This window comes from Microcaecilia unicolor, chromosome 3 (genome assembly GCF_901765095.1).
Source record: "Microcaecilia unicolor chromosome 3, aMicUni1.1, whole genome shotgun sequence".
NCBI classification, from domain to species: Eukaryota; Metazoa; Chordata; class Amphibia; order Gymnophiona; family Siphonopidae; genus Microcaecilia; species Microcaecilia unicolor.
The window spans coordinates 445366185-445392205 of NC_044033.1; the positions used below are offsets into that span (position 1 = coordinate 445366185).

A 26021-nucleotide genomic window follows, 5' to 3' on the forward strand; every position below is an offset into this window, starting at 1 on the left:
CCGTCGCGGGGTGACCAAAGTTCATGGGGGCGTGTCAGAGGCATAGCGAAGGCGGGACTGGGGTGTGCTTAAGAGAAGGGCGTCCTCGGCCGATAATGGAAAAAAGAAGGGTGTCCCTGATGAGCATTTGGTCGACTTTACTTGGTCCATTTTTTTTCACGACCAAGCCTCAAAAAGGTGCCCAAACTGACCAGATGAACACCGGAGGGAATCGGGGATGACCTCCCCTTACTCCCCCAGTGGTCACCAACCCCCTCCCACTCTAAAAAAAATTAACATTTTTTTCTCCAGCCTCAAATGTCATACCCAGCTCTCTGACAGCAGTATGCAGGTCCCTGGAGCAGTTTTAGTGGGTGCAGTGCACTTCAGGCAGGTGGACCCAGGCCCATCCCCCCCTACCTGTTACACTTGTGCTGGTAAATGTGAGCCCTTCAAAACCCACCCGAAACCCACTGTACCCACATGTAGGTGCCCCCCTTCACCCCTTAAGGCTATGGTAGTGGTATACAGTTGTGGAGAGTGGGGTTGGGGGGCTCAGCACCCAAGGTAAGGGAGCTATGCACCTGGGAGCAATTTGTGAAGTCCACTGCAGTGCCCCCTAGGGTGCCCGGTTGGTGTCCTGGCGTGTCAGGGGGACCAGTGCACTATGAATGCTGGCTCCTCCCATGACCAAATGCCTTGGATGTGGTCATTTTTGAGATGGGTGTCCTCAGTTTCCATTATGGCCGAAAACCGGGGACAACCATCTCTAAGGTAGACCATCTCAACATTTAGGTCGACCATCTCTAAGGTTGACCTAAATGTTGAGATTTGGGCATCCCCGACCGTATTATCGAAACGAAAGATGGACGCAACTTCAGGTATTATAGGAATTCTTACCAAAGCAGGAAGCTTACTGCAGGGAACTTTAAACCAAGGCACCCAGGTTCAAATCCTAAATTAACTCTTTTATTTTTTTTAAACTGTGAGCCCTCCAGAAACAGAATAATACATACTGTACCCAAATATACAAGCTTGAAGGCTCTTGAAGTGGTTTACATTCAAGTGCAGTATGTACTTTTCTGTTCCTGAAGAACTCATAATTACAAAATAAAAGAGTTAAATTGGGATTTGAACGTGGGTCCTTTGGTTTAAAGTCCACTGCATTAACCAATGGGCTGCCCCTTTGCTCTGTAGAGATACCTCTGTGGCCATTCTTCTAAGAATGCTGCCAGTCAGATGTCCTTGTCCCTGCTTTTTTGCCGTTCATATGTTTGACATTCCAGTTTGTAAGACGGCTGTTCATGCTGGACAGCCTCAGTACTCAGACATCCATCTCATGTATTTTCAAACAGAAAATCTTGACATATTTCCTGTTGGAAAATACAGGTGAGATGGACATCCATTTTTTACATTATGAGGTGGACATCTCTATTCTGACTTGGACGTCCTTTCAAAAATGCCCATCCAAGTTTGTTTTTAAAACATATTTGTAAAACCTGTAGCAATTAAAGGTAAATGCACCCACATAAGCTAGCGTAACGTTATGCATGTACTTTGTGACTCTAGCAGTTGCATAAATGTAGCTCTGCAGCTACTTTATGCATGTATAACCATTGGGATAAAATTATAATAGTCCTTCTTTGTGGGTACAACAGGTTTTACCTATGAAAAATATTTATAAAATTACCTTCAAACTCTCTCATTCTATAACTTTATGCGCATATTTTTGCACTTAGTATACAAAATCGTGCATACAGGTTATAAAATACTGCCAGTTATACACATAACTTAATTGCCTAATTAGGGGCCCTGTTTACCAAGGTGCACTAGTGCTTTTAGCGTGCGCTAAAATTAGCACATGCTAAAAACTAGAGACACCCATATATTCCTATGGGTGTCTCTAGTGTTTAGCATGCTAAAAATGTGCGTCTATAGTAAACAGGGCCCTAGGTGTGAATTGACACTGACAACTAATGGCTTTTCTAATGATTTGAGTCAAAATTCAAATATAGAAATGGAAATGCTCTATCACACAATTTTGAGGCATATGTTCAAAGCACTTAGATTTACAAACATTCATAGTAATCTGTGGAACTTTGTAAGTCTAAGTGCTTTGAAAATTAGTCCTATGTGTCTTTTGTGTCTATATTTTTATATATATATATTTTATATGGAGGAAAAAGGCCTCAGCAGTCAAAGGTAAATGCTGTTGCAGTCACTGACTGCTTTTTTTGAACTACAGCACCTTGTGACTAAGACCAATCACTGGCCAAAAAAACTCCAAAATTAGGTGGGAAAATGTAGGGTATAAATGCAATAAATAAATAAATAAATATGAACTTTTTACTTTTCTCTGCCACATGCATTACAAAATATTCTATATTCTTCATAAACATTCAACATTTTCTAGTCTTCTCCAAATTTCTGCCACTTCAAAAATCATGCAGCAGGAAAACAGAAGCGCTTAACTCATGGATCTTTGTAAGTCTAAGTGCTTTGAGAATATGACTCATTGTGTGATAGAGAATTTATCTTTCCACATGTGAAGTTTGACTCAAGCAGTTTTGAATAGTGGAGAGTTGGTTCCATTTGTTAACTTATCTAATGATTTCCCATAACTCCCAGAGAGGGAGGGTTTCAGGGGAGTCCTGAGGAGAATAATCTGTCTTTATCCTGCTTTTCCCCTTGGGTTAAGGTGGCTCTGAAATTCCTTCTCCTTTGTGGGATGCCACCCTCTCTACTACTCCTACTACTACTACAACAAATCATTTCTACAGCGCTACCAGTCGTACGCAGCGCTTCACAATTGAACATGAAGAAAAGACAGTCCCTGCTCAAAAGAGCTTACAATCTAAATCAGGACAGACAGACAGGACAAATAAGGGATAAGGGTAGGACAGACAGATAGGACACATAGGGAAAAGGGAACTATTGAAGAGAGGAAGACAAGATAAAGGTTACGAGCAGGTGACAGGTTAGGAATTAAAAGCACCCTTTCAGAGTTCTAATCCCCTCCTGAGAGTCATCTAGGTTCTCCTTGTAATGAGAGAGCAGTGGGTGGGACTGGTCACAAGGTATGATTATAGAAAGCTACTTTTTACACATGGATATCCACACCACATAGAAATTTCAGGGATGTGTGGTTTGGATGTGCCTTGGACTGGACTAAAATTTATACATGTATTCCCCATTTTAAAAAGGAAATACATCTGAATGGGATACAATACCCATGTCAGGATTTGTACATCAATTAATTTTTAAAGTGCTTATTTTCTTGAGGACTTTATATAAGGGATTAAGGGTGTTATTTTCCTTAACCTTGTGTAGTAAATTTCTGCCTCCAAAATAATGCCATGTTAAAAATACAGTCTTACTACTTAACTGGTAGCACTTAGATATGTAGGTTTGTAGAATGGGGCAGCTACACATAGATGTGGGAGTTGTGAAATTGCCAGTTCCACATGTAAGTTCTGTCACCTCCTGGTCCAACACATATATTCTTTCAACATGTAACTTTGTAAAATGTCTGCTTCCAAGGCATGTACTAGCAAATATATGTGAACTCCTGCAGATATTTTAGAAAAAGGGCTCCTCGTTGGCAGATCATTTTCTGAAATATCATCGGAACTGAGCAAGTCCCAGTATGAATATGTCAATTCTGATCTATATTCTGTGTAAAATGGGGCTCCAAAAGGGTTATTCTATAAAGAGGGTGTTGACATATAAGCACCAAGAGCGCATGTCAATGATCAAAATACCAGCATAGATGTGCATATATATGTACAAACTATAAACAGTATTAGAGGTGATCTCCTATAGAGTTAGCACAATATCTAGACAATTAGGAGATTCTAAACACATAGCATAGGTCTGTCCCAACTAAATATGCAATTTTAAGATAAAGATATCATTACTATAAAGAGGAAAGGCCTCGAGAAGCCCCCAGCATAAATTTTAACTTCGGGGGCTGGACACACATAAATGCCAATATTCCAGCTATGTGATAGTCTATAAACTGACACCTAAATGCAATAGTGCATAGTTTGAAAGTGGGCATATACATGGTCAGAGTCTGGGTAGAGCAGTTAGACACAAACATTTACACCAGCTCTATAGCTGCAGTAAGTGGTCATACCTAAATTATATGTGCATATTTTTGTGGCTATGCTAGTATTTTATAAAGGAAAGAAGGCATCTCGAGATAGACCAGTGGTGTAGCCACAGGTGGGCCTGGATGGGCCAGGGCCCACCTAATTAGGGCTCAGGCCCACCCAACAGTAGCACACATTTAGCGGTAGCTGGTGGGGATCCCAAGCTCCACCAGCTGAAGACTTCCACCTGATGGAAATGAAAATGCTACTCTCCATGATACCAGCACTTGCACATGCTTAGTTTTCAGCGCATGCGTGCTGCAGACTGCCAAGGTGGAAAGAAGCATTTTCCTGCCAGCTGAGATTTTTGTTTGGTGGTGGTTGTGGGGGTGGGGGGTGGAGAACACTTGGTGCCCACCCACTTCTTGCCTAGGCCCACCCAAAATCTGTTTTCTGGCTACGCCCCTGAGATAGACATTTTCTTGGCATTTAAAAATAGGCACCCCTTTATAGAACTGACCTCTAGATGTATTCCTGAGATTTTGGTAGAATAGCTGATTTGCCACCATCAAGTGTGGGGTTTTGATCTTTCCTCTGTACTAACCAAATAATGTTGCAAAGAAGCAAACTCATTGCAAAATGAAAAGCATAACAAAACTATTTCCCAGAAATCAATCAATCTATCTATCTATCTATCTATCTATCTATCTATCTATCTATCTATATTTACAATTGAGATGAAATAAAGGATTCTTTGACTGTTTGTAGGTGAGCTACAAGATAGCGATATATAATCGTTTATCTCCCTCTCATTCTTGCCTTCAAGCTTGAGTCTTCAGATGTTAATCAAGCTTTAAAGTCAACTCTTCATGTTTTTAAGCATGTATTTCTCTTAGTCCTCTCTATAGCTGGTCATTTTTTAAAATTAGATTTCATAAAAAATAAGGAAATTAAACAGCTTCAAAACAATAATAGAAAAGAAGTAATACAATTTCCAGATAAACCAAAACTTGAGAATGCTTGATTGGGTGGATTAACTTTATTTATGGAATGCAGATGATATTTGTGGAAATGTTCCTTAATTTCTCTGGAGGCAACTCATTTTAGTGCCCTTTTGTTAAGATCCACTAAGCCCTAAAGTGGGCTTAACTGCCAAAAAAGGCTTACTATGGAACTCACTAAAGCATCCTGCAGTTGTTTTCCAGTGTTCACGCACTAGTCATGCTATTTATTTACTTTTTTTGTATTTATTTTTTGGAAGGAGCATGTCATGGACAAAGAATGTGTACTATTTTCAGATAGTGTGCACTCTTTCTCAATAGCTGTGCATGCATGAACCATCATGAATGTACATTCTATTAGGAAACAGTGTGCACTATACACAAATACAAGTAGATTGCACTCTTTAAGGAGAGTATGCACTATACCACAAATTCCATACATGGCGCTCGAAATTTTGGGTGCATGTCCAATTTGTGTGTGCAATTTTTAATTGAATAATGAGCCAATTAGCACCTAGTTGGTATTCTATAAAGATGTGCATGTAAATTCTTATACATGAATTCAAAAAGGGGAATGGCCATGGGAGGGGCATAGGCAGGTCGGGGCACTCCTAGAATTTGTTCAGTGTTATAGAATATAGCAGATCTACTCCTAATTTAAGTGAGAAGAATTACACCAGGATTCAGTTGGTGTAAATGCTCGCGCCCAAAATTTGGCATGGATCCGGGCGCTAAGTGCAATTTTATAAACAGTGCCCAACTCAGAGCTCTATTTATAGAATAGTGCTTAGCACTTTATTTTATGCCCAAATTTGGGATCCATTTCAGAATTTAGTCCTATATACATATAATGCACGCTCCTATCGGTGGATGACATTTGTTACAAATGATAGTCCATCCCTAATATGTTAGTGATAGGAGGATGTGCAAAAGTAGCAAGGATGAAGAGGAGAAATCCATAGATGTTGACAAGGGCATGTGGAATATGAAGGCCCACTGCAGTCAATGTTTAAAAAAAATGCTGACTGCCATGGGCTGAACATTGACTGGTATGTTTCTATGTACCAAAAAATCAGCTGAAATAATCAAAACTAACTTAATCACCATAAATATATTCGTTTACATGTGATACCAAGTTAGAAAAGTGGAGAAAAAGACCTCAGTAGTCACCGCATGGCAGCAGAACAAATTATGTACTCAGTGCCCGCATTTCTATGACTCTGTTCTTATCATTGGTCAAAAAACTCCACTGTGAATGAATATAAGTAGGTGGTGACTGGTTTAAACAGCACTAGGCACAGTACTTTTTTTGTGCCGGTACGCGCCGGCACGGCGTACCAGCACCTTTTTTGTGAGGTCTGGCTCACCTGCCCGCTCCCTTCCATTTGTGCACCCATGTCCCCCCCCCTCCCTCCCTCAGCGCTCCAACTTTCCTTGAAATCCTTAATTTACCCAAAGTCATGGCAAACCGGCAGTAAAAACAGCTGGCAGGCAGGCAGGCTTGCCTCCTCATTGCTTCCCTTCTCTCTCAGCGCATCCCGCCTTCCTCTGATGTAATTTCCTTTCCACGAGGGTGGGACGCGCTGAGAGGGAAGAGAAGCAACGAGGAGGCAAGCCTGCCTGCCAGCTGTTTTAACTGCTGGTTCACCGCGACTTTGGGTAAATTAAAGATGTCAAGGAAAGTCAGGGAGCTGAGGGAGGGAGGGCAGGGGTTTGAACGAATCGCTGGACATGGAAGGGACGGAGAGCAGGGGAGAGAGGAGAATTGCTGGACATGGAGGGGAGGGAAGGGGAGAAAGGAGAATCGCTGGACATGGATTTGAGGGGAGGGCAGGGAAGAAAGAATTGCTGGACATGGATAGCAGGGGAGGACAGAGGACAGAGGAGACATGCTGGACATGGATGGGAGGGCAGGGAAGAGAGAATTGCTGGACATGGATGGGAGGGTGGGCAGGGAAGAGAGAACTGCTGGACATGGATGGAAGGGGAGGGCAGGGGGCAGAGGAGAATCGATGGACATGGATGGCAGGGGAGGACAGGGGGCAGAGGAGAATCGCTGGACATGGATGAGATGGGAGGGCAGGGGAGAGAGAAGACATGCTGGAACGCGCTGCCGCGCAACTTAAAAACGATTTATGAACTAACTAACTTCCACAAACTATTGAAGACCCATCTCTTTAACAAGGTATACCACAAAGACCAACAAACATGAACTCCTCCACATACATCCAGAACTGTCTTATAATATCCGCTTGTTATACTACTATCATGTTTTATCACTATAATGTTACCCAAGATCCTTCTGTAATACTAAATGCCTATTTTCTTATATAATTCCACTATTCATGATATATTGTAAGCCACATTGAGCCTGCAAAGAGGTGGGAAAATGTGGGATACAAATGCAATAAATAAATAAATAAATAAATGGATGGGAGGGGAGGATAGGGAAGAGAGAATTGCTGGACATGGATGGGAGGGGAGAGCAGGTGAGAGAGAAGAATCGCTAGACATGGATGGGAGGGGATGCGAGGGCAGCGGAGAGGAGAATCACTGGACATGGATGGCAGGGGAGGACAGGGGGCAGAGGAGAATCGCTGCACATGGATGAGAGTGGAGGGCACGGGAGAGAGTAGACATACCGGACCTGGATGGGAGGGGAGGGCAGGGGAGAGAGGAGAATCATTGTACATGGATGGCAGGGGATAGAGAAGAATCACTGGACATGGGAGGGGAGGGCAGGGGAGAGAGCAGAAATGCTGGATATGGATGGAGAGAAGAGCAGGAGATAGAGGAGAATTGCTGGACATGGATGGATGGAGGAGTTGGCAGGGAGAGAGGAGAAATGCTGGACTTGGATGGAGGAGGGGAGAGAGAATTTTTGCTTTATATGGATACAGGGGAGGGAAGAGAGAGGAGAAATGCTGGACATGGATGGAGGGGAGGAGAGAGGAGAAGTGCTGGACATGGATGGAAGGGAGGAAAGAAAGAAGAAGATGCACATGGATGGAGATGAGGGAAAGGGAAGAGAGGAGAAAAACTGCACATGGATGGAGAAAATAGGCAAAAGCTGGATCCACGTTATACCTCCTCTAGTCAATTCCATGGAGGAGGACCCAGCTTTTACTTATGGATGGAGGGCAAGAAATGAAGAAGAAAGGAGGAAAGTAAAGAAATATATGGAAAGGAAGCCCTGGAAACGGAGTTAAGAGAACAGATAGAGAGCAGCAGAATCAGAGACTGGGACCAATATGGATAGAAAAAGAAAGTCACCAGACAACAAAGGTAGAAAAAATCATTTTATTTTCATTTTAGTGTTTGGAATATGTCCAATTTGAGAATTTACAACTGCTGCCTTATTTTGCACTGGGTATACTGGAGTTGTAACAGCTTACAGAAATTATTTATAATGAAAAAAAATCACGTTATTTTTTTCTCCTATACTAGTATAATATTTTCAATGATGTCTGTTTATATGCGCCATGGCTGGTATAAGGGGTGTGGCTAATGTGGGTGTGGCTATAATAGAGGTGGAGTCATATGTGGTGACCCCACCCACGAGTACCGGCACCTTTTTTTTTTAAAAAAAAAAGCACTGACTAGGCATAAAATTGTTCAAGACCCAGAGGGCAGATTTGTCATCTGGGCAGGAGTGTTACAGGGCCAAAGGGTGACACTATGCTCCATTTATGCCCTGAATACATACCCTCAGAGATTTTTCTCTCTGTTGTTGACTGTGCTGGTACCGCTTACAGATTACCAGCTAGTGCTGGGAGGAGACTTTTATATTATGGAGGATCCGCTTGTGGATTGTAATCCCTCCAAGCAGTCACCCAAGGGAATGGAGGATAAGGGAATAGGTCTTCTACAGAAAGAACTAGGACTGGTAGACATATGGCGGGTACTCTACCCAGATAATCGGGAATACACTTTCTATTCTCATGTCCACAAAGTTCAGGCTAGGTTGGATTATCTTTTGCTGTCCTCATCGCTCTTCTCTGCAGTCTCATCTGCTGAAATTGAAGCGGGGGCTGTATCGGACCATAGTATGGTATGGGTAGATATGAGACTCTCGAAGAGCAAGAATGTAGTGGGATGGCTTATGAACCCTATGTTATACTTAGACCCTGAGTTTCGGGCTTACCTAGCGGAAGAATCAGGAAATTATCTTGGTGACAATGATCACAGTGACACAAACCTGGTCACCTATTGGGAGGCGGGGAAGGCAGTACTGAGAGGAAAGATCATAGAATATACGGCTCGCACACATAAACAGCGGGATGGGGAACTTTTCGCCCAACTTCACCAGCTCCAATCTGCTAGGGCTGCGATCAATTGAGGTGAGGCAGGGGCTCAAGAACTCTTTAAGGAAATTAAAGGCCGGATCAACATATTTTGAGTCAATGGGCCCTGAGAGACATACAGTTATACAAGAATAAACTTCATAGATGGGGAAATAAAGTCCGTAAAAGGCCCACTAAACAAGTGATTGCGCATATTAGATCCGCATCAGGCAGCTGTTAAAAAAGGAAGAGGAGATCCAAGCAGCGTTTCTGGACAGCCTAAATGCACCTATACCGGGCAAGGAAATTCAAGCTACCATTAAGAAACTCAAACTTGCAAAAGCTCCAGGGCCAGACGGGCTGGGGCACAAGAATTACAAACTCTTAGAGGTTCACGTTATGGGGCCCTTCCAGGACATATGCCAAGCATTGTGTACTTCTGGCCAGGCGGTGGGAAAGCTGACGCATGCCTCCATAATAGTTCTAGGGACCAGGACAAATTGGGATCTTACCACCCAATCTCACTATTAAATCAAGACATTAAGCTATTTGCTAGTATCATGGCTTCTAGACTGGGACCAATCAGGCTTTGTGCCTGGGACCAATCAGGCTTTGTGCCGGGTAAATATGCCTCTACAAACATCTTATGCGCTCTCACTTGCATACATGCTAAGGGGGGGGGGGGGGTCCTGGGGACGCCATCCTGGCTAGCTTGGATGCGGAAAAAGCATTTGATATAATATTGTGGGATCATCTTTTCTGAGTTCTGTCGCAATTTGGTATATTTGGAGAGTTTTTAAATGGGATTCGGACCTTATATAGTAAGCCCTCAGCACAAATTTTGATAAATGGTGGTTTGACCCCAAATTTGCGCTAGAGAGGGGAACAAGACAGGGTTGCCCCCTATCCCCTATGCTATTTGTTTTATCCATAGAGCCCATGGCTAGCAAGATTAGACAATCTGTGGAGACACAAGGTATCAAAGTTGGTAAATCTGAGTATAAAATCAACCTCTTTGCAGATGATATGTTAATTTACTTGGGGCAAGCATCTAGGGGGATACCTGTCTTGGTTGACCTCATCCAGAAATTTGGGACTTTTTCGGGTCTCACGATTAACATTGAAAAGTCTGAGGCCATGGCACTATTATCCCATTGTGCATGCATGCGGTGGCCTGATTTTCCTTTGGCATGGACGCCAGAACCCATGAAGTACTTAGGAGTTTATCTTCATTTAAATTACACTATCATGTATAATAAAAATGTTAGCGAGAAATTGAAAGCAATTCGGGCTCTTTGTCACCGCTGGAGGGATTACCCCATTTCTTTTCTAGGCAGAGTAGCCTTAGTCAAAATGGTACTTCTGCCTAAAATTCTATAAGCTGCCATTTGAGAAGAATGCGGGGCCGGTGGAGCAGTCGGTGGCAGAATCCCCTGAGGTTCAGAAGCAGGAACTGGACTGCTGAGAGACCGATGCATTAGCATCTCCTGTATGGACGTCAAATCCCTACATCGCCTCAGGGTCGGGTCCGACAATGGACAGTGCCGGGGGGGCCTGTACAGCAGGAGGCCTCGAGGTAGGTGGAAACCCACTTGATGCCTCACTGCTCCCAGCGTGCCGTGGCCTCTCAGTAGCCATGCCTACCTCCACTCCTGACATTGATGCGTCCCTCGATGTCGATGTTGCCGACCTCAGTACTGATGCCGATATCGAAAGACTAGACCGAGCCCCAAAAAGGTTTTCCCTCTGGGCTTCTCAAGCCAGTTGAGCCATCTTTTTCATGCGAAGACAGAGGTACAATGAGCTGGGCTATGGTCAGGCCCAAGGCACTGGATACACCACAAATGGGTATCGGTGCCTGAGATAGTCAGGTTGCACTAAGTACAACGTTTGAAGCCGCTAGGTGTCTTCGATGACATGGAAAGGAAGACAGAACCGGCTAAATCAAATAGCTCGATTGTGCAGAGAAAAAGAGGTGACCGCGCAGCCTAAAAGATGGCCACTACGAAAATAAAGGAAACTTTAACAGGAAAAAAACAAAACTAAAGAAAATAAGGGGAAAAACTTTAGTTGTTGGTTTTTTTTTAACAAAATGAAATTGAATAACAAAAATCGAAGAAAAAATATTCAAAATTTGAAGAAGGCTCTTTCCCGGGCACACACAGAGGAGCCACAGAAACAGCTGTTGCTTCTCGCGCGGAAGAAAAGAAACTGAAGAGTGCAGTCACGTGATAGTCGGGAAGTCAGTTCGCGCATGCGCAGTGCGGCACTGCACGCACACCAGAAGGCTCCATCAAACTTTTATTTTTGTTATATTTTATGCCGATTTCCGGGCCAGCGTGGATCGTCAACCCATGTGAGAGAATAATGTCTGCTTGTCCTCAGAGAAAGCAAGGTTCCACCTTAGGAGTCATTGAACAAGAAAGGGATCTAGGTGTTGTTCTTGATGATATGTTGAAACCCTCTGCTCAGTGAGCTGCAGCAGCTAAGAAAGCAAACAGAATGTTAGGTATTATTAGGAAAGGATTAGAAAACAAAAGTGAGGACGTTATAATGCCTTTCTATTGGTCCATAGTGCGACCGCACCTCGAATATTGTGTTCAATTCTGGTCACCACATCTCAAGAAAGATATAGTGGAATTAGAAATGTTACAGCAAAGGGTGACAAAAATGATAAAGGGGATGGGACGACTTCCCAAAGGCTGAAGTGTCTAGGGCTCTTCAGCTTGGAGAAAAGATAGCTGAGGGGAAATATGATAGAGGTCTATAAAATAATGAGTGGAGTGGAATGGGTACACGTGATCATTTGTGTACTCTTTCCAAAAATACTAGGACTAGGGGGCATGTGATAAAGCTATAAAGTAGTAAATTTAATATGAATTGGAGAAAAGTTTTCTTCACTCAACAAGTAATTAAACTCTGGAATTCATTGCCAAAAAATGTGGTAAAGGCGGTTAGCTTAGCTGGGTTTAAAAAAGGTTTGGACGGCTTCCTAAAGGAAAAGTCCATAGACTCATTATTAAATTGACTTGGGGAAAATCCACTGCTTATTTCTGGGATAAGCAGCATAAAATTTATTTAACGTTTTTGGGATCTTGCCAGGTATTTGTGACCTGGATTGGCCACTGTTGAAAACAGGATGTTGGGCTTGGTGGACCTTTGGTCTGTCCCAGTGTGGCAATACTTATGTACTTATGATTTTATATTCCTGTAGATGTCCTCATGTGCTGAGGGGGTGTATAAGTGTGACGTTTGTGCAGTCAATGACACCTATGACCGAGGGGAAGTGGTCTATGGCACAAAACTGAGCCATGTGTTCTGGAATGCCTGAACAGTAGTGGGGAAGGTAATATAGGGTGAGGTCTGGGTGACGAAGGCATCGAGGAACTGGGCAAGACATTTGGAAATGGCAGGGTGGGTGAGGACTGCATTGATTGCTAGCACTGACTGGAAAGTGCCGGTAGCCACAAAGGCAAAGGTAGCATTGACCTTTCAGGTGGATTGGCACAGAATTAATTCTGTGTGTCCTGGGCTGGAGGAGGGGTAATAGCTGGTCACAAAGGTGCTGTTAGGCAGCCCTGTCAAAGAGGAACCTAGTAAGCATTCCTGATCAGTGAGGTCCAGGAAGCAGGTGCAGGGCTTGAAGACTCTTTGATAGGAATATATCTTCTGGGATCTCCCCTCCAAACTATCATCCACCTGCAGTAAGGTGTGAGCCACCAAAGCATTCAACGCATCCATAATTGGAGTGCAGGTGTCACAGGTGCAACCTACTGACCCCAGGAACACCACTGTGCACACCTCCACTTACCACACCTGAGACCCAACACCAGCACCCACACACAGTCATGATACACACACAAGCTGCCCAAAACATTCACTCTCCCACCACCAACAAATATTCCTGACACTTACAGCTGCAGCACAGAGACAGTGACAAACTGGGAGTGGACAGAGGAACAATGAGACAGAGGACAAGCAGGTGGGGAAGTATAATGGGAGGTGTAGGGGTTTGGGAACAGTGAGGGTTTGGTGAGGCTAGGGGGCGAGATATAGAGGAAGGAAGGGATGGGTGTGGCTCAGGTCCTAGCAGATGTGGGCAAAGAGTTGAGGAGGTGAGACACAGAAGAGGCAAGGCAGGATATGTGAGGGTCAAAAAGTTCAGACTGGGGCATACACATGAAGGTAACAAAGCACTCAGCAACTCTCCACTATTTCTCATAAAGGACCACTTCCACCTCTCTACTCTCCAAGTCAGCAAAATCATACATGGGTCTAAAGACAGGTTTAGCCTTACCCTAGATGTCTTTAAAATAGATCTAATTCTGGATGTTTGTCTTCCTACCCTCAGGAAGTTATTTTGCTATACGTTATTGCAAAAAGCATTCGTTACATAACACCACCCATGTCACGCCTATGAAATGTCCCCTCTGGGAATGTCATCTTTTTGGTGACTAGCTAACTTGAACTTTTTGTTTTGTTTTGATTATGCACTTAGATGTTTTTCTGCAATAAATATGTATATCTGTTTGTTAATCTAAATACTGCCCCCTAACTTATCTTTAATTATACAGCGTTCACACGATTCATCAATCACCATACACTATCACTGTATATATAAATTTAATGACTATTATATTAGACCTCAGAGGTGTTGTTAAAGTGAATTTCCACTTTGATGTTATTCACATCAGAAATCAATCTCATATGCCTCTCGTCATTGGTCAAATATCAATTTTTCTATGTTTTTCATTTTTTTCACTTAAAACATATAATGATAAAAAGATTTACTTATCTTTTTGATAACTTCAGTTCTTATCGCTTCAAAAGCTCTCATCAATATAGCGTTAGTTGGTGGTTCTGCTTGTTAAGATGTTTATAGCTCCAACATCTTCCAACGGCTCATATCTCAACCTGCAAATGATCTTGCGCTCTCAAAGCTCACGTTCAATTTAACGTCTATGTTTGTTTCTATTTATGTGTTCTTTCTTATTCCTCCAGGCTTATTGAGGCGCGCATTCTGATTGTTGAGATATCTCTTACTCCAACGGCTCACACCAACTTTTTTTTACTGAAAATAATTCTTTCACATCATGATGTGAATCTTAAGAGTGAAAGAATTATTTTCAGTAAAAAAAAGTTGGTGTGAGCCGTTGGAGTAAGAGATATCAACTACCCATTGATCTAGCAGTAAGGGCTCACGTGCTGCATGCACGGTGACCGGTCAGCGAATACCAACTGCCAATTACCGCCATAAAGTCTGCATGTGGGAGTAAATAAATAAATAAATATTCCAGGCATTTTGGGCATGCGGCAAATCTGAAATTACCACATGCAATTTTGGCACATTCTGCACACAAATAGAGGCTAACGTGCCTTTGTAACATGTGATGTAATATGTCAGATAACACAACACTGTTAATGCCACTGTTATCTGCAATGCAGTTAATGTGTATTAATGTAATTTCATTTGAATTAACTGAATGGAAAACTGCTGGAGATGCCCTCAATACTGCCCTGAATGGCAAAAGGAAGCAAGTGCTTCAGGAAAAACAGGCACTTGCTTCCTTTTTGCCATTGCAGGGCAGAGTAGTTAACACAGATATTTTGTAGTTAGTGCATGTTAATTTTGACAATGTGCAGCAAGTCTCACCACAGTTTAGTAAAGAAGGTCCTTGGTGTTTCTCCTACAGGGTTGTGAAAGAGTCTTCAGACCACTCACAAACCTTTTTCTGGATGCTCTCCCCTTCAGCTGGGTCAGTTGAACTAATTTCCAGTTGGTCAGTGGCAGCCTCATATCCTGCCCTGAAACTATAAGGAAGTTAGAGAAAGCTCATCTTGAGTGTATGGTCAAGGCTAGGTAAATGTAGTCTTTCAGTGCCACAAGCCAGTTTGTTTTTCAAAATAACCAAAATGAATATACATGAGATGTATTTGCATACAAAGGGGGCAGAACATGGAAATGCATTTCATGTATGTTCAGTATGGTAACTTCAAAAACGTGCCAATCTTGCAGCACTTGAAGGCTAACATTACCTCTTCTTGATTTGAATTATGCTTTTATTATAGGTAAATGTAACAGTGTTCTCTGTGATTACAGAAAATCTAATTTATCACATACTATAAAATTACTTTTGGTACAGTACAAGGAACTACAGGATCTTTCATAATAGAGATGAATTCACTAGCAAGCGGCAAAAGAACAAAAAATAAGAATATTCAAATGGGAAAAAGCAGAGAGAAAGAGAGAGAGAGTATAATATAAACTAGCAATCAGCATTCTGCTTACATTAGTTTACAAAAAATTCAACACAGTTTGTGAATTTGCTAAACACAAATGAGACCAAAAAAATTAAAGGTAATTTTTATTTATTTGTTTAATGGGAGATTTGAAAAGAAAGCTGGTAAAAGTGAACATATACATGCCATACAACTGAAAATACAATGTTCTCAATGGAATAATTGTTAAAAACCAACAAGCAGTTTTACAGTTGGAAATAAACGTAGCCGCTAAAGTTAATGCTGGACTTTATTCAAACATTTGGTTTTAAATGCTTCATAATCATGTTATTTAACGTATATTAATATGAAGGAAAATGATTCCTGAAATATAATAATCTACCAAACTCTTTTGAAAAAATGCATATGCTAAGTTTTTAAATTAACTAATAGAGCATGGCAGAATGAACTTGAAGAGTTGTAACCCAGAAACTCACTTAAAGCAGCAGTGCTACATCGTCATTCATATCTGGCTAAATCTGAGTGCCTTTATCCCTGTGACTGAATAATGCCAACAATTCTTCTATAGTTATGGATTTCAGAAATCATAGAAAGTTTTAAAAATGCTGAACATCTTTGAATGGCCTGCTGTAAGTAAGGCGACCAGTGGACTTCATTATGGAGCCAGGCTCCTCATATTCCTCCTGCGTTCTGGAAGACTAAATTCTCATTGGTTAAGCAGTCACGTGGAAGCAGGTATTCTAAGAGACTCTGAACAGAAACAAAGAAAGAAGCGCAACTGCTACAACCCCCAATGGGACTGACTGGGAAGATACATGCACTCTAAATCTAAAAATGAAAACAAAACAAAAAAACATATATCAGAAGCAAGCAGCACAGACATCTTCTGTTGGGGTGAGTGAAGCCATTTTCACACATTTCTTACATAATGTGATGATGAGGTACTGCTGCTTTAAATGGAATTTTCTCTACCATCTTCATTCCATATGAAATACTCATAGTTTTTTTTCCCTTCCTTTCCTGTTAGAGTGGAGCAATCAAAAAAGAAGGAATGAATCTGCAAGGTTTCTAAAAAAAAAAATCAAAACAAAACCCTAGAGAAACAATTTTCACTTATGCTTCCACTTCTATATCATTCAAAAAAAATCACATTTCCTTAGTTACATTGATCTGTACAGCGTACTTTTCACCTCATCTTTCCATTTTGCTCATTCTGTTTTCTTTTTGCACCAACATTAGTGTTAAAAAAAACTGTTGCCATAAACTGGTTTCTCTGTCAGTAAGATGAACGTAGCTCATTCCAAATTATTATAATCCACATCTTGAATTCAAAATCAGTGCTGGATAAATTACCCTGTCTCTGCATTTTTATTCTATTTATTTATGTTGCATATGTTATTACTACTAATGGATTAGCTTCTCTTTTTGTTACAAACCTTATCAGCAGAAGCTTGCTCCTACTTGTATTAATCTGATGGTCTTTTCCTGTCCACTTACTAGATCCTTCTTCAGTTACTCTGTGAGAAAAGGTAGAGATATAGATATAGATGCTACAGAACTTTTGGCATAAGAAAGTGGAAAGAGAAAATGCTTCCCATTAGAAAAAGTTCTGTCTATATTTATGTTTTTGTATGTATTTAGTTCTGTGGACATAAAACAATTTAATTTTAGCAACTATTTCAAAAGTTGCCTAATCTATAATGCACACTTAGAACAGAGAGGTCATTTTTAGTTTTAACAGCTGCATTATTTGTATTCCTGCTCTTCCATTAAACAACCAAAAGAAATTCTAAAGGTCACCAAAACAAAATTATAATGATCTTGATACATGAGAGAGTGATATTTTTATAAAACTCAGGAATAACAGATAAATATCATTTAAAACTATGCCATATGAGAAAAATAGAAACAAAGACGTTTTTTTCATGGAACTAGAGAAAAACTACAAACGGTTATACCCACTAATAGTTTATTACATTTTCCAACTACGTCAATATATGTTGTTATAATATCAGCATTATTTGCTATATTTTGTGCATTCACAAGACAGGAAGAAGTTCTTTAATTCTTTTTGGTTATTAAAGTTTTCATTGCACAGAGATAGACTTTAAAAGTTATAACTTAAATTTTTGTCACTGTTGATGTTGAAAAACATCAAAATGGTCTGGTGATGCCCCCTAATAGCTATAATAGTTAAAATAAAGATTTCAAAATTCTTCCAATATTTTTTCCTGGTTTTAAAGAACATCTGTTGTACATGTCTTCTACAGTTAAGTGTTGTGTTAAGTTACTACATCCATATTTCATTTGAAGTGAGAGAGATTTGAAAATTGTTCCTTTACTAAAATACAATCTAGAATGAACAGGTATCTGATTTTGATTCAGAAATTCACTGTTCCTATAAAACATGTATGTCTAGATCTAACCATAGGGGAAGTTTTTGCTCTTATAACTTGTGGTAAACCAAAGATATACTGCTACCTCATGATAACCAAAATTCTTCTTAGTAAGGTTGCCATTGGCACAATTTCATAGAATGTGATATCTCTAAGCATTAAATCCTATATAATAATTCTCACCTCCAACGTTCTAATGTTCCTGGGACCGTGGCTCCCTTGCAGGTAGTCTGCTAGGCAATTTAGAATGCACTGACGTCAGTGATGTCACTGACAGCTGATTCCAAGGCAAGGGGAGGAGTAGAGTTTCCCTACTCCTCCCCCTGCCTGGGAAACAGCTGTCAGTGCCCCCCCCCCCTCAGCGCAACACCCAAGCCCCTGCCCTGCAGAACCGCGAGCCAGGCAGGGGGAGGAGTAGGGAAACACGTGGAGCGTGTTTCCCTACTCCTCCCCCTGCCTACCAATCAGCTGTCAGTGCCCCCCTTCGGCGCAACACCCAAGCCCCTCCGCCCTGGCGCAGCACCCAAGCCCCTACCCCCCCTCGACACATCACCCAAAACCCTCCCCCCGGCGCATCACCAAAGCCCCTACCCCCCTCTCGGGCACATCAACTCCCTCGCCACCCGCAGCCGCCAATACTAACGCTGTCCGGCCGCTGCTGCTTCTCCTGTGGAGCAGCAGCGGCTGGTAGAAAAAGAAAAAAGCCAAAAAAAAGATTTTTAACCTGAAACGTGGCTCCGTAGACAGCCATCTGGCATTGGCTGTCGTCACTGCAGCCGCTCCTCCTCTCCCCTCCACGTCACTGCCCCTGCAGGAAGACCCTGGAGGAGCGTAGCGACGTCAGAGGGGAGAGGAGGAGCGGCTGCAGAGATGACAGCCAATGCCAGATGGCTGTCTACGGAGCCGTGTTTCAGGTTTAAAATCTTTTTTTGGCTTTTTTCTTTTTGTACCGGCCGCTGCTGCTCAACAGGAGACGCAGCAGCGGCCGGACAGCATTAGTATTGGCGGCTGCGGGTGGCGAGGGGGTTGATGTGCCCGAGGGGGGGGGGTAGGGGCTTGGGTGATGCGCTGGGGGGGTAGGGGTTTGGGTGATGCGCCGAGGGGGGAGGGGAGGGTCTCTGGACATGGGTGGCTGGAGGGGGCAGGGGGAGGGGAGGGTCGCTGGACATGGGTCGATGCAGGGGGAGAGGAGGGTCGCTGAACATGGATGGCTGCAGGGGGGGCAGGGAAGAGGGAGGTGAGGAGGGGTCCTGAGACCAGATGGGTGGCTGCAGGGGAGGGCAGGGGAGACAAAAGGGACGCTGCAGGGGGGGCAGGGGGAGAGGAGGGTCGCTGGACATGGGTGGCTGCAGGGGGGCAGGGGGAGAGGAGAGTCGCTGGACATGGGTGGCTGCAGGGGGAGCAGGGGAGAGAGGAGGGCCGCTGCACATGCTTGGCTGCAGGGGCAGAGGAGGGTTGGTGGGGAGGGGGTCCTGAGACCAAATGGGTGGCTGCAGGGGGGGCAGGGGAGACAGGAAGGACGCTGCAGGAGGGGGGATTACCTTGCTAGCGCCCGTTTCATTGCCTACCAAAACGGGCCTTTTATACTAGTCTTTAATAAGCAAATAGAATTAAACTACTTCTTGTTTTGTGAATGCACCAAATACAATAAATGGTCCTGATATTGTAACCACATACACTTGGCACTACTAACTATCTCTTTAAGAGCCCTTTAATCACAACCAATCCCCTAGCAAGGCTCTTATATAGTTATTATAGACTCCACTCCAACCATATATTATGCAGAGATCTTTCATATATTTTCATATATATATTTTTATCGCCTCAGCGGTGCTCGTGACTCACAGCACTCTTCTGTTGGACACTCAAAACAGCACCTAAATCTTCACCGGCGATTATATTTCATAAAGTCTTTCCTCTTTAATTTTTTCTTTCATTATTTTATTTTACTCTCTTAATTAATTATAAGCAATACTTAACTTGCAATGAACGGTCGGACCAAGGGTTCAACAATGCCAGACATGCATGTTTCGCCATAAAAAGGCTGTATCAAGGGCTTCCCCTTAGCCATTCTTAGTACCAGCCTCGCAACGTTTATTTCTGGATCTTAGCAGGAGAAAATTCAGAATTAAACGTTGCGAGGCTGATACTAAGAACGGCTAAGGGGGAGCCCTTGATACAGCCTTTTTATGGCGAAACATGCATGTCTGGCATTGTTGAACCCTTGGTCCGACCGTTCAGTGCAAGTTAAGTATTGCTTATAATTAATTAAGAGATTAAAATAAAATAATGAAAGAAAAAATGAAAGAGGAAAGACTTTATGAAATATAATCATCGGTGAAGATTTAGGTGCTGTTTTGAGTGTCCAACAGAAGAGTGCTGTGGGTCACGAGCACCGCTGAGGCGATAAAAATATATATATGAAAATATATGAAAGATCTCTGCATAATATATGGTTGGAGTGGAGTCAATAATAACTATATAAGAGCCCTGATATTGTAACTACATATATTTAAGTTTTTGCTGATACAGTCTTGGAGCCCTGTTTACTAAGTCTCGCTAGAAGCATGTTAACGTTTTTACTGCATGCTAAGCATTAGCGTGTACTAACCGTATAGATGCCCTTAATATTCCTATGGGCGTCTACACAGTTAGCACATGCTAAAAACTCTAGCACACCTTAGTAAACAGGGCCCTTGGTTTTCCCCATTTTATGCTTGGATATTTTGTTCTGATTTTACTAAGAAAAGCAGGTCTACAACTCCATGCATACAAGAATGTAATTGCAGAATTGTATCAGACTATTCTGAAACATGAAGATAGCTGGCAGCCCTCCTTAGTCTGTTTAAAAGAAATTGCATATTTACCTGTGCAATCATGTTCTAAAAGGTGTGTATGACTTTAACTTCATATTTGTAGTATCTAATCAAGGTTTCTGATCACTAATTAGAATAAATATTCTACATATTTTCAATGTTAAATTGCACACTGTTGAACATAATATTTAAAGATTTTGTTTGTTCATTTGTTGATTGAAAAAAATACTGTACAGTACTTCTGTACCACAATGATTCATAGAATAGCAAGAGTATATTCACTGGAATGGGCTATCGAATTATACATATGTGCTAATTTGACATAAGCAACACAGTTCTTTAAATACATGATATCAGTCATTTATGGTAAATTTAAATATACTCAGCATGAGATATTGATTTTCGTTTTGGCATATTTTTGGATTTTCTAAACATTAATTCATCATAAAGTGTTGAAGTTAATATTGACTGTCTACAGAAGGTAACTTGCCCACAATGGGAAGCTCAAAAATCCTTTCATTGGACAACAATGCAAATTATTATCACAGATCAAGACATAATTTAGGGGCTCTTTTACTAAACTGCACTAAGCGGTAATGTGTGCTTAATGCAAGGCCTACCACAAGATATGGTAAAGCATTTTATGGTAACTTGCATCAGCGTACTCTAATCACATACTAATTATAATGTTGAAATATTTTTTTAGAGGAGGCATGGCATGGTGGGAAATGAATATGGAAATACTAACCTACTACTGTGTTCACATTAGCGCGCATCAACTCGTTAATGTGGGGTTAACATGGAAGCCTCCTAAATAGGAAGTGGAAAGTGTTCACACATTCATTTTTTAGCAAGTTCTGCATGCTAATAGAAAAATTAACGTGGGACCTGCAAAAAATTTTTAAAGCCCTATTTTGGGATGCAGTAAAAATGGTCTTAGCATGTGGGAAATTCCTACATTAGTATGTGCTAAGCCCAGATTTTGCTATGGCTTAAAGGGCCCCAAAGGGTGGTATTAGTTAAAAAAAAATAAAGAATGTGCATGATTAATAAAACAGGAACTCATATTTATTTTATGTGCAGCTTAATGTTCCAGATATATATTCTTTCCACAGAAAAATATAAATCAGTTCAAAAGAACCTAGCTTTTTTTCTGTAAGAATGCAGTTTAGATTATAAATAGCGCTCCCAGTACTGTTACTAGAATCCTAAAGATCCATTGTCTAATGAAACTTTGAGTAGAGTCATGCATACCAGAATTATAATATAAGATTTTGCAGCATATGCAAACTAAAAAGTTTTATTTTATTTTGTTGTGGCTTGTTGATAAAATTTCAACTTCCAGTTTATCAGTTCAGAAAATGAGATGCATTTGTGTTTCATACTGCTGTTATTTAAGAGACCATAAAATGACATGCAGCCCTCCTTTCCCCAAAGAATTAATGTAAGGACAATAATTTATGATTAGTTTGACTAATATAAGAAAAGTAAGGTAAATATCAAAAGAATGCAATTTGGGGACTAAATTACAAAACTTCATTTTTTCCAAAACAGAACTGGAGAAAAGCATTAGTAAATCAACACTTTTGTGCCTTATTTTTTTTAGTAAACAACAGATTACTAAACTTGCAATATTATTAGTATATAGGAAGATTATGAAATGCATTAATGGTGCATAGCCAAACATTTTCTCTTAAGTAGACTGGTTTAATCTAAACAGTTTGTGTTTCCTGTACAAGTCTTAGTGTTCTAGTTCTTTTTCTTTTTCTTCTTTTTGCAGATCATTCAATGGATTGTCATAATTCACGAATAATGCACGACACAGAAAAAGATGATAACAATAATGATGAATATGATAATTATGATGAACTAGTGGCCAAGTCATTGTTAAATCTTGGTAAGATTGCAGAGGATGCAGCTTACAGAGCCAGAACAGAATCAGAAATGAACAGCAATACATCTAATAGTCTGGAAGATGATAGTGACAAAAACGAGAATATAGGTCGAAAAACAGAGTTGAGTTTAGACTTAGATAGTGATGTTGTTAGGGAAACTGTGGACTCACTAAAACTATTGGCCCAGGGACATGGTGTAGTGCTTTCAGATAATCTGAATGATAGAAACTATGTGGACCATATATTACAGCAAGACAATAGGAATACAAACTTTATGGTGATGGGGAAAACTGTTAATAATGGACTTACAGAAAAGATGGTAGAGGAAAGTGATGAGGAGGTGTGCCTCAGTAGTCTGGAATGCTTAAGGAACCAGTGTTTTGATCTGGCAAGGAAACTGAGTGAGACAAATCCACATGAAAGAAATCAACAGCAGAACATAAATGTGCGCCAAAGCAGGCAAGATGAAGATTTTCCAGGAAGGACACCAGATCGAAATTACTCTGACATGATGAACCTGATGAGACTTGAAGAACAGTTAAGCCCCAAATCTAGAACTTTTGCTAGTTGTGCAAAGGAAGATAGTTTTCATGAAAAAGATGATGATACCACATCTATTACATCAGATAGGTCTGAAGAAGTGTTTGATATGACAAAAGGTAACTTAACTCTTCTGGAAAAAGCCATTGCTTTGGAAACTGAAAGAGCAAAGGCCATGAGAGACAAAATGGTACTGGAAGCTGGAAAAAGGGATAGCATGAAATCCTATGAGGAACACACCCATAGGCAATATTCTCTAGAGGAGCGAAGGCCAAAATCCGGAGATGGTCATGTCAAAAAGCCATACTATACAAAAGGTAAAATGTTTCTTCCTATATAATGCACACTATTCCTTAATGAAAAGTATAGAAATATTACACATATTTAAGTGTGTAATTAATAATAGGCCACTAAAGACAATAGGGACAATATTTAAGTAGGCAGGAGAGGCTCCTGCCTGCTTAAATCATTTGTAGTTGGTGTAGTTGTCTAACCACTGATATTCAGCAGCACTTTAATTGGGCAGTACTACTGAATATTGGCACTAACTGGCCATTTTGGAGGTAGGCCACAAAAGGGAGTTATAGGTACAGAATCAGGGAGGAGCCAGGAGTTAAGTAAATACCATTAGTACCACAAGACTACCATAAGGGGTCAAGGCAGCCATTTTCAAGATGCAGCCACTTGGGTCAGGAGCAAACGAGGTTTGCTCCTGCTGCATCGCTCCACTGGACACCAATGAGGTGAAAGTAAGCCTGGGGTGGCCTCTTCTGATTGGAAGGGATGGAAAGAAGTCAGAGCCTTGGAAGGATATTAAAAGGGGGTCTGAAAACTTTGGGGGGATTGGAGGAGTTCTGAGCTTCATCAGGTGGGTAGAAGGGGGGGGGGGGGTCTGAGCCTTCATGGGGAAGGGAGGGGAGGAAGTTGAAAATGTGCTATCTGGTATCAGAAGTTATGCAGCTCCCAGCTAATATTTAGCCGGCACCCCCATAAGTGTCTTATATAGGTCCCAATTAAATATCAGCTCGGACCCACATAAATCCTGGCGGCCAGCTCAGTAGGAATTATCCCTGCATATTCTGAGCTCCTGCCTGCACATGGTCTAGCATTGAATATCTGGGGCTAATTCTACCTGCAGTGGTCAATGTTTTAAAAAAGGCTGACCACCATGGGCTGAATATTGACCAGAAAGGGGCTAATATTCAAAGATTTTAAGAGACCTTTTATTAAGATGCGTTGAAAAATGGGTTGTGCTAGGGTAGGCATGTGTTTTGGGCGCACGCAAATCCATTTTTCAGCATGCCTGTAAAAAAAGGCCTTTTCTAAAATTGTTGCCAAAAATGTACGTGTGGCAAAATAAAAATCGGCGTGCGTCCATTTTGGGTCTGAGACCTTACCACCACCCATTGACTTAGCAGTAAGGTCTCATGCGTTAACCGTGCGGTAATCATCTACGTGTGTAGAATGACGATTACCACCATAAAATAAAAATGATTTTTTAGCACGCGTAGCAGATTCGCATAAAAAAATGAAATTACCACTCAGGCCACGTGGTAGCTAGGCAGTAACTCCAAATTGACGCACATTGGGCATGCATAGATGCCTACACAGCTTAGTACAAGGGCCCCTTAGAGTCCTTATTTGGAAAATTAGGCCCCTAATTTGGCCTATTTGAAAATGTATTAGTACTGAATGCTTAAAGGGGTGGTGACAGGGTTGGGAGTTAGGGCAGGGACAAAAGTTAGAAGTTTAGCACTGATTTTCATAAACAAAGGGGGTAATTTTATAACTGGGTGTTTTTCTGCACAACAAATTAGCATCTACATTGGATAGCGATAGGGATCTATAGTTCGCTATCTCCAATGGATCCCTTCCTGGTTTAGGGAGCACTATCATGGGGGCTCATTCATTGTTCCCTGAAAGGCACCACTTTCTAACATGGACTGATATGTATTGGATAATTTAGATATCAATAGAGATTGAAAAGTTTTATAAAATTCAACCGTTTATCTGTCCATGCCAGGAGTTTTACCGTTCTGCAGCTGTTGCCAATGCAATCTCAGACTCCAGAATTGGCCCACCAAGCAATTTCCTATCCCTGTCTCATCAAGTTTGGGTGCCTTTAGTGTGCATAAGAATTCATCCACCACCTCAGCTGAGACAAAATTTTATCAAATTCAAGAAATGTACCTAAGATTTCAGTCTGTGCAGTAATGAGGCTCCCATTATCATGCCTCAAGGTCTCAATATGCTCTCTATTTGTCTTCCCTTTTAAAAATGTAGCTAGTATATTCCCTGTCCTGTTTGAAGTTTCATAATATGTAGATTGGTGGACAAAGAGTTCTCCCCTAGCCCTAGAGCTTAAGAGGGAGTTATATTGATAGTTAGCCTTAATATATTGATTAAGGGCTTCCGGAGTCCACCTGCAGATTAAACTAGTCTCAGCCTCGTGGATTTCTTTCTCCAAAAGCTCCAGTTCTTATTGACGCTGTTTATTAAGAAGCTCTTTATACATCAAGATCTCACCATGCAAAATAGCTTTCATAGCATCCCATTTAGTAACTGGAGAGACTGGAACTTCCGCATTAAAAGAAAAATATTAATTTATAGCAGTGAACATTTTTTTAATAACTGGGTGTTTTTAATTATATGCTTAAAAGGCATACAGTAGAAGCCTATTCTATAAACAAACCTGGGAACCTAGGTTCCATCGTAGAATACTAGCTTAACTATCTATCAATGTGTTTAAACTTTAGGCGCTCACACTCATGCTAGCC

At 41.4% G+C, this 26021-nt stretch overlaps 1 protein-coding gene across 1 annotated transcript in view; it reads left to right on the plus strand.

The window, feature by feature from the left end:
* The window catches only part of MYT1L (myelin transcription factor 1 like), a 901397-nt gene that overhangs the window by 92326 nt on the left and 783050 nt on the right, over positions 1 to 26021 (plus strand). Inside the window, 1 exon segment of the mRNA XM_030198923.1 lies at positions 22590 to 23561. Coding sequence (XP_030054783.1) covers positions 22590 to 23561 — 972 coding nt within the window.